The following is a 9,350-nucleotide window of genomic DNA, read 5'->3' on the forward strand; positions in this document are numbered from 1 at the left end:
TGTCCGTGTGTCCGTGTGTCCGTGTGTCCGTGTGTCCGTGGGTGGCTGGTCAGTGTGTCCGTGTGTCCGTGTGTCAGTGTGTTGGTCAGTGTGTTGGTCAGTGTGTCCGTGTGTCCGTGTGTCCGTGTGTCAGTGTGTCCGTGTGTCCGTGTGTCAGTATGTTGGTCAGTGTGTTGGTCCGTGTGTCCGTGTGTCCGTGTGTCCGTGTGTTGGTCAGTGTGTTGGTCAGTGTGTCCGTGTGTCCGTGTGTCCGTGTGTCAGTGTGTTGGTCAGTGTGTTGGTCAGTGTGTTGGTCAGTGTGTTGGTCAGTGTGTCCGTGTGTCCGTGTGTCCGTGTGTCCGTGTGTCCGTGTGTCCGTGTGTCCGTGTGTCCGTGTGTCCGTGTCCGTGGCAGCCCCACGCCCCGCCTGTCCCGGCCGCTCCGGAGGCACAAAGAGCCTTTGTCCGCCCGGGGGGGGGAGGGGGGGGGCGACTGACCGCGGGGCCGGGGCTACCGGGGGGGGCGGGGCCGGGCCGAGCCCTGGGCCAGTGGCAATGGAGGGGCACCCGCGGGCTAGCAATGGGGACTCCCTGGCTAGTGGGGACATTGGGCTAATGGGGAGGGGGGCCTGGGCTAGTGATGGGGACCCCTGGGCTAGTGATGGCCTCTGGGCTAGCTGGGGGGCTTGGTTAACGGTGGGGGGCCTGGGCTAGTGCTGGGGAGCTCTGGGCTAATGAGGAGGGGGCTGGGCAATGGAGGGGCATTCCTGGGCTAGTGATGGGGGAGGTGGGCTAGTAAAGGGGAGTGGGCTAATGATGGGGAGCCCTGGGCTAGTGATGAGGGGTTGGGCTAACGATGGGGGGCTGGGTTAGAGATAGGGTGGGGGCTGGGCTAGTGACTGGAGCACTGGGCTAATGGCGGGGACTGGGCAATTGAGGAGGACCCCTTGGCTAGTGATAGAGGGGGGTCTGGGCTAATGATGGAGAGTCGTGGGCTAATGATGGGGGGGGGCCCGAGCCGGGGGGGGCACTGGGCTAATGACGGCTACCCCTGGGCTAATGGTGTAGGGGGGGCTGGGCTAGTGATGGCCACCCTAGGGCTTGTGTGGGCATGGCTGGGCTAACGCTGGAGACCCCAGGGCTAGTGAAGGGGGGGAGGGAGGGGCTGGGCTAATGACGGGCACCCCCAGGCTAATTGTGGGTGGGGGGGCTAATCCGAGAGAGCTGGGCGAGCGAACGGCAGCCCTGGGCTAGCGCAGGCGTGGCTGGGCTAATGAAGGAGACCCCTGGGCTAACGATGGGGTGGGGGCTTGAGCCGGGGGTGGGGGGGGGGGGGCTGTGATAATTCAGGGGGCGTAGCTAAGAGCGGGAGCGGGGGGGGGGGGGGGCGGCTGGGCAAGCGCTGGCCACCCCCGGGCTAGTAATGAGGAGGCATGAGCCTCGGGGGGGGGGGGGGGGTGGCTAATGAGAAACACCCCCGGGCTAGTGATGGGGGGGGGGGCGGTAATGATGGGGGGGTTGCGCTGATGATGGGGGCGACACCGATCCTGAGGTGGGGGGGGGCGGGGGGGTTGGGCTAGCGCTGGCCACCCCCGGGCCAGTTGTCCGTGCGGTGGGGGGGGTGCCGGGGGGGGGGGCGGGGGCTCCCGGTATTTTTATCCGCGCGCGGCCGTTGCCGGGGAACGGGGCGGGGGGGGGCGGGGGGGGGCCCGGAGCGCGCGGAGCGAGCGGGGGCTGCGGCAGCGGTGAGAGCGGGCGGGGGGCGCGGGGGGGGGGGCCGGGGAGGAGCGAGGGGAGCCCCCCGAACCCGCCCCGGGCCCCCCCGAGCCCAGCCGTGCCCCCCCAAACCGGGCCGTGCCCCCCCAAATCCGGCTGTGCCCCCCAAATCCGGCTGTGCCCCCCCCAAACCAGGCCGTGCCCCCCCAAACCAGGCCGTGCCCCCCAAATCCGGCTGTGCCCCCCCCAAACCGGGCCGTGCCCCCCAAACCCGCCCGGGCCCCCCCGAGCCCAGCCGTGCCCCCCCAAACCGGGCTGTGCCCCCCCCCAAATCCGGCTGTGCCCCCCCCAAATCCGGCTGTGCCCCCCCAAACCGGGCCCGTGACCCCCGAACCCGCCCGGGCCCCCCCGAGCCCAGCCGTGCCCCCCCAAACCGGGCCGTGCCCCCCAAATCCGGCTGTGCCCCCCCCAAACCGGGCCGTGCCCTCCAAACCGGGCCGTGCCCCCCCAAACCGGGGCCGTGCCCCCCAAATCCGGCCGTGCCCCCCAAATCCGGCTGTGCCCCCCCCGAACCCGGGATGGGGAATGGGGAGGGGGGAGGGGGGAATTTGGGGGTGGTGCTGCAGGGACCCCCCCGGGGGCACACGCGTGTGTAAGGGGGGTTGCGCGTGACCCGGCTGCGCGTGCACGCGGTGTGTGAGTGTGAGTGTGAGTGTGAGTGTGCAAGGGGGAGCTCGGCGCGTGTGCAAGGCCCACAGGGGGTTGAACCCGTGTGTGTGCAGAGGGGGACAATCCCCCCAGTCCCTCCCAGTCCCTCCCAGTCCCTCCCAGTCCCCCCAGTTTGGGAGTTCCACCCCCCCCACTCCTTCCTCCCAGTTCCCCCAGTCCCCCAGTCCCAGTCCCCCCCAGTTTGAGGGCTCCATCCCCTCATTCCTCCTTCCCAATCCCCCTAGTTTGGGGGTGCAATCCCTCCATTCCTCTCTCCCAGTTCCCCCAGTTTGAGGGCTCCATCCCCCCAGTTTGGCACCTCCATGCCCCCACTCCCCCATCCCAGTCCCCCCAGTTCCCCCAGTCCTCACCCCCCCTGTCCCCCCCCCCCCCAGCCGCCGCCGATGGCTCAGGACAACGCCGCCTTCTGCGGGGTCCCCGAGGGGGTCCCCACGGGGGTCCCCGCCGAGGCCAAGCCCCCCCTCCCCCGCCCCCCCAAGCCCCCAAACGCCGCCCGTGGGGGGCCGGGGGGGGGCGCGGCGGCCCGGAAGCGCCAGCGCTACGTGGAGAAGGACGGCAAGTGCAACGTCCAGCACGGCAACGTGCGCGAGACCTACCGCTACCTGACCGACATCTTCACCACCCTGGTGGACCTCAAGTGGCGCTTCAGCCTCCTCATCTTCATCCTGGCCTACGCCCTCACCTGCTCTTCTTCGGCCTCATCTGGTGGGTCATCGCCTACAGCCGCGGCGACCTGGAGCACCTGGGCGACCACACCTGGACGCCGTGCGTCAACAACCTCAACGGCTTCGTGTCCGCCTTCCTCTTCTCCATCGAGACCGAGACCACCATCGGCTACGGCCACCGCGTCATCACGGACACGTGCCCCGAGGGCATCGTGCTGCTGCTGCTGCAGGCCATCCTGGGCTCCATGGTCAACGCCTTCATGGTGGGCTGCATGTTCGTCAAGATCTCGCAGCCCAACAAGCGCGCCGAGACCTTGGTGTTCTCCTCGCACGCCGTGGTGTCGCTGCGCGACGACCGCCTGTGCCTGATGTTCCGCGTGGGCGACCTGCGCGACTCGCACATCGTGGAGGCCTCCATCCGCGCCAAGCTCATCCAGTCCAAGCAGACGCAGGAGGGCGAGTTCATCCCGCTGGACCAGACCGACCTGAGCGTGGGCTTCGAGACGGGCGACGACCGGCTCTTCCTGGTGTCGCCGCTCATCATCAGCCACGAGATCGACGAGCGCAGCCCCTTCTGGGACGTGTCGCGGGGGGCAGCTGGAGAGGGATGACTTCGAGATCGTCGTCATCCTCGAGGGCATGGTGGAGGCCACAGGGTAAACGGGGCGGGGACGCCTCGGTGGCACGGGGACGCCTCGGTGGCACGGGGACGCGGCGTCTTTGTGTGGATACATCCGTGGGGACGTCATCACCGTGGGACACATCGTCTTTGTGGGACACATCATCATGGGGACACCTCCATCAGGACGCATCATCTCCATAGGGACAGGTCCATGGGGACACCTCCATCGGGACACATCATCACTGTGGGGACACCTCATCTCTGTGGGGACATCACCTCCATGGGGATCTGTGACCTCCATGGGGACACTTCGTCTCCATGGGGACATCTCATCTCCATGGGGACACCTCCATGAGGACACATCCATGGGGACACCTCCATGCGGATGCATCATCTTCTTGGGGACATCTCATCTCCATGGGGACATCGTCTTCTTGGGACCCATCACCTCCATGGGGACAGACACCATCCATGGGGACACCTCACGTCCATGGGGACACCATGGGGACAGACACCATCCATGGGGACACCTCATGTCCATGGGGGCACATTGTGTCCTTGGGGACACTTCGTCTCTGTGGGGACACCTCACCTCCACGGGGACATCTCTGCTGGGGGCTTCACAGCCCCCTCCTACCAGATTTGGGGTCCCCCAAAATGGGGGCACAGCACAGACCTCCCCCAGGTGAGCTTGGGGTGTCCCATGTCCTGGGGGCTTCAGGTATGGGGGTGTCCCAAGCCCTGGGGGGTTTCACAGGCCCCTCCTACCAGATTTGGGGTTTCCCATGCCCTGGGGGCTTCCGATACCGGGGTGCCCTTGGCCCCCCCAACTTCTGGGGCCTCCCCAACCCTCGTACCTGGCGGACAAGGTGCTATGGGGTCAGGGGCCTTCAGGTATTGGGGGTGCCCCCCAAAAGTTGGGGGTTTCACAGGCCCCTCCTACCAGATTTGGGGTCCCCCCCATACCCTGGGTGAGGCACAGACCCCCCAGGAGGGTTTGGGGTGCCCTGTGCACTGGGTGTTTCACTTATAGGGTGCCCCATGTCCTGGGATTTCAGGTATTGGGGTCCCCCAGCCCTGAGTGATTCAGGTATTGGGGTGCCCCAAACCCTGGGGGTTTCACAGACCCCTCCTACCAGATTTGGGGGTTTCCCGTGTCCTGGATTCTTCAGGTTTTGGGGTCCCCGTGCCCTGAGTGACTCAGGTATCGGGGTGCCCCTCACCCCTCCCATTTTGGGAGCCCCCTGACCCCCGTGTGCACCAGGGGTGACGTACCTGGCAGATGAAGTGCTGTGGGGTCAGGAACCTTCAGGTTTTGGGGTCCCCATGCCCTGAGTGACTCAGGTATCGGGGTCCCCATGCCCTGAGTGGCTCAGGTTTTGGGGTCCCCATGCCCTGAGTGGCTCAGGTTTTGGGGTCCCCATGCCCTGAGTGACTCCGATATCAGGATCCCCATGCCCTGAGTGATTCAGGTTTTGGGGTCCCCATACCCTGAGTGACTCAGGTTTTGGGGTCCCCGTGCCCTGAGTGACTCAGGTATCGGGGTCCCCATGCTCTGAGTAACTCAGGTATCGGGGTGCCCATGCCCAGAGTCAGATATCGGGGTCCCCATGCCCTGAGTGACTCAGATATCAGGGTCCCCATGCCCTGAGTGGCTCAGGTTTTGGGGTCCCCATGCCCTGAGTGACTCAGGTATCGGGGTCCCCATGCCCAGAGTCAGATATCGGGGTCCCCATGCCCTGAGTGACTCAGATATCGGGGTGCCCATGCCCTGAGTGACTCAGGTATGGGGGTCCCCATGCCCTGAGTGACTCAGGTATCGGGGTCCCCATGCCCAGAGTCAGATATCGGGGTGCCCATGCCCTGAGTGACTCAGGTATCGGGGTGTGCCCCCTCACCCCTGCCCCCCGTGCCCCCCAGGGATGACGTGCCAGGCGCGCAGCTCGTACCTGGCGGACGAGGTGCTGTGGGGCCACCGCTTCACGCCGCTGCTCAGCCTCGAGGAAGGTTTCTACGAGGTGGACTACGGCGGCTTCCACCACACCGTGCCCGTGCCCACCCCGGCCTGCAGCGCTCGCCAGCTGGCAGCCGCCGCCGCCCGCCGCGATGCCCACCTGTACTGGTCCATCCCCAGCCGCCTGGACGAGGCGGCGGCGGCGGGGGGCGAGGGGGACCCCGAAATGTCCCCCCGCGAGAGCAACGGGACCCTGGCCAGCCCCGAGCCGCGGTGATGCCACCAAAAATCTGGCTGTAAATACTGAAAATCCTCCCCGTCAGGATGGTGGGGTGGTTTTGGGGTGTCCCTGGGTCTGTGGGGATGAGGGGGGACCCCAAAATCTCTCAGGAGACCAACGGGACCCTGGCCAGCCCCGAGTCGCGGTGATGCCACCAAAAATCTGGCTGTAAATACTGAAAATCCCCCCCGTCAGGATGGTGGGGTGGTTTTTGGGGTGTCCCTGGGTTTGTGGGGGCAAAAGGGACCCCAAAATCTCTCAGGAGACCAACGGGACCCTGGCCAGCCCCGAGTTGCGGTGATGCCACCAAAAATCTGGCTGTAAATACTGAAAATCCTCCCCCCATTATGGTGGTGGTGGTTTTTGGGTGTCCCTGGGTCTGTGGGGATGAGGGGGGACCCCAAAATCTCTCAGGAGACCAACGGGACCCTGGCCAGCCCCGAGTTGAGGTGATGCCACTAAAATCTGGCTGTAAATACTGAAAATCCTCCCCCCCGTTATGGTGGTGGTGTTTTTGGGGTGTCCCTGGGTTTGTGGGGATGAGGGGGGACCCCAGAATCTCTCAGGAGACCAACGGGACCCTGGCCAGCCCCAAGTTGAGGTGATGCCACCAAAAATCTGGCTGTAAATACTGAAAATCCTCCCCGTCAGGATGGTGGGGTGGTTTTGGGGTGTCCCTGGGTTTGTGGGGTGTCCCTGAACTTTTGGGGTGTCCCTGGGTTTGTGGGGGCGAGGGGGGACCCCAAAATCTCTCAGGAGACCAACGGGACCCTGGCCAGCCCCGAGTCGAGGCGGTGGTCCCAAAACATGACCCTATTTAATAAACATCCCCCCCGTTATGATGGTGGTGGCGGTTTTGGGGCGCGGGCCGTGGATTTGGGGTGTCCCTGGGCTTGGGGCCTGGCGGGAGGGGCAATCCAGAGGGTCCCCCGAGGAATTTGGGGTGAAATCGGGGTGGGCACAGCGCCCTGACCCCAAATCCTGCGGGGGGGGGGGGCAGGAAGGGGTCAGTGCCACCCCTTCAAGGGCATGGGGACCCCCAGGGTGGGCAGGGGGGTCCCCCAAAGACATGGGGACCCCCAGGGCGGGTGTTGGGGTCCCCCAAGGACATGGGGAACACCAGGATAGGCGTGGGGGTCTCCAAGGGCATGGGGACCCCCAGGATGGGTGTTGGGGTCTCTCCAAGGTCATGGGGACCCCCCGGGCGGGCGGGGGGCACCGAGACCCCCGTGACAGCGCGGGCCGGGGGTCACTGAGGTGGGCGAGGACACGGAGCCCCCCTCATTGCCCCCCCCTCCCCTCCCCCAATGTCCCCACGGGATCCCCCCAGCCTGGGGGGGGGGCGGCGCTGGGGACTGCGGAACCGAGCGGCGCCGAAAGGAGACGAAAGGAGCCGAATGAGGCCGAGCGAGGCCGAAAGAAGACGAATGAGGCCGAGCGAGGCCGAAAGAAGACGAATGAGGCCGAGCGGGGCCGAAAGAAGACGAATGAGGCCGAGCGGGGCCGAAAGAAGACGAATGAGGCCGAGCGGGGCCGAGCCGAAGCTGAGCGGAGCCGAAAGGAGACGAACGGAGCCGATTGCAGCCGAGCTGAGCCGAGCCCAGGATGAGCGGGGCCGAACGCGTCCGAAAGGAGCCGAACGCAGCCGAGCCGAGCCGAACGGGGGCTGAGCGCCACCACGGCCCCGCCCACCCCTGGCCCCGCCCCTCCCCCGTCGCGCGTGGGGGGGTGGGGGGGGGCAGGGGCTGCGACCCCCCCCCCAAAATTAGCGACCCCCGGGGCCCCCCCCAGCCCCCCGCGTGCCTCACGCGTGTTGTCCCCCCCGTGTCCCCCCCGGCTGTCGCATTCCTGCCGCCCACGGGCAGCAGCTGCGCGGGGCGGGGGGCGGCGGGGACGGGCAGGGGGCTGGGGGGGACTGGGAGGGACTGGGAGGGACTGGGGGTGACTGGGAGGGACTGGGGGTGACTGGGAGGGGGCTGGGGGGAACTGGGGGTGACTGGGGCGGACTGGGAGGATTGGCAAGACTGGGAGGACTGGGAATAGTGGGGAGCGCTGGGAGGTGTGGGGGGAGCTGGGAGGGACTGGAGGGGGGGTCAGGGTGAACTGGGGGGAGTGGGAGGGTGGAGAAACTGGGAATTGGGAGGATTGGGGTGAGTGGGAGGACTGGGACGGACTGGGGGGGACTGGGGGGGATTGGGGGGACTGGGAAGGACTGAGTGGGATTGGGGGGACTGGGAAGGACTGGGACGGGCTGGGACGGGCTAGGGGGTACTGGGAGGACTGAGTGGGACTGGGAGGACTGGAGGGTACTGGGAGGACTGGGAAGGACTGGTTCGGGCTGGGGGCAGGGCTGTGGGCCGGGGGGGGAGGGGGGCGCGGGGCGGTCCGCGGGTCCCCCGTGGGGACGGTCCCGGCACGTGGCCCCGGTCCCGCGTCATCGGTGTTTGTTCAGCTTGGGGACAGCGGGGGGGACAGCGGGGGGGACAGCGGGACGGGGGGGGGGGGGGTGGGGGGCACTGGGGGGGCAGGGGGGGGACAGAGAGGGGACAAAGGGGGGGACAAAGGGGGGGGACAAGGGGCGGCAGGAGCAGGGGAACCGGCCACGGCTGCGGGGCACTGGGGGGACTGGGGGAACTGGGAGGACTGGGAGGACTGGAAGACTGGGATGGATTGAGGGGACTGGGAGCGGCTGGGGGGACTGGAAGAGACGGGCACTGGGAGGACTGGGATGAACTGGGGGCACTGGGAGGACTGGGATGGACTGGGGACACTGGAAAGACTGGGAGGGACTGGAAAAGACCGGCACTGGGATGGACTGGGGGCACTGGGATGGACTGGGGGCACTGGGAGGACAGGAGGGGACTGGGATGGACTTGAACAGACTGGGGGAACTGGGAGGACTGGGATGAACTGGAGGGACTGGGATGAACCCCAGGGGACTGGAATGGACTGGCAGCACTGGGAAGAATAGCACAGGGGGAACTGGGGGGCGTTGGGACAGACTGGGAGGAACTGGGAAGTGCTGGGATGGACTGGGAGGTGCTGGGGACAATGGACAGACTGGGCAGTACTGGGACAAACTGGGGGGACTGGGGCAGCCTGGGAGGTACTGGGAGTGCAGATCGGGACTGGGGGGACTGGTCGAGACTGGGGTTACTGGTCTGCACCGAGGCTGCAGGGCTGGATGGGGAGCGCCGGGCTCTGCACAGGGAAGATACTGGGAAGACACTGGGAGGATACTGGGAGGACACTGGGAGGATACTGGGAGGATACTGGGAGGACACTGGGAGGATACTGGGAGGATACTGGGAGGATACTGGGCGGCAGTGGAGGGCGCGGCCGGCGCAGGGAGCTGAGCCGCGGGCTGGGGGAGCTGATAACTGGTGCAGACTGGTGTCGCTGGTGT

The 9,350-nt window shown here is 66.8% G+C and overlaps 1 protein-coding gene and 1 long non-coding RNA gene across 2 annotated transcripts; one reads left to right on the forward strand and one right to left on the reverse strand.

Moving 5' to 3' along the window:
- Positions 1-1,714: 1,714 nt before the first annotated feature.
- Positions 1,715-6,643, forward strand: KCNJ9 (potassium inwardly rectifying channel subfamily J member 9). The gene is given in 6 exon segments (XM_054001229.1): positions 1,715-1,723; positions 2,798-3,104; positions 3,107-3,678; positions 3,680-3,767; positions 5,631-6,294; positions 6,596-6,643. Coding segments are annotated over 4 exon segments (1,269 nt in total). The 5' UTR covers positions 1,715-1,723; positions 2,798-2,806; the 3' UTR covers positions 5,942-6,294; positions 6,596-6,643.
- On the reverse strand, positions 3,750-5,686 carry LOC128820462 (uncharacterized). The gene is made up of 4 exons (XR_008440907.1): positions 5,609-5,686; positions 5,017-5,389; positions 3,916-4,876; positions 3,750-3,884 (listed from the first exon to the last, which is right to left on the reverse strand). It is a non-coding gene; the product is annotated as an uncharacterized LOC128820462 (long non-coding RNA).
- Positions 6,644-9,350: the final 2,707 nt, after the last annotated feature.

This window comes from Vidua macroura, chromosome 29 (genome assembly GCF_024509145.1).
Source record: "Vidua macroura isolate BioBank_ID:100142 chromosome 29, ASM2450914v1, whole genome shotgun sequence".
Lineage (NCBI taxonomy): Eukaryota > Metazoa > Chordata > Aves > Passeriformes > Viduidae > Vidua > Vidua macroura.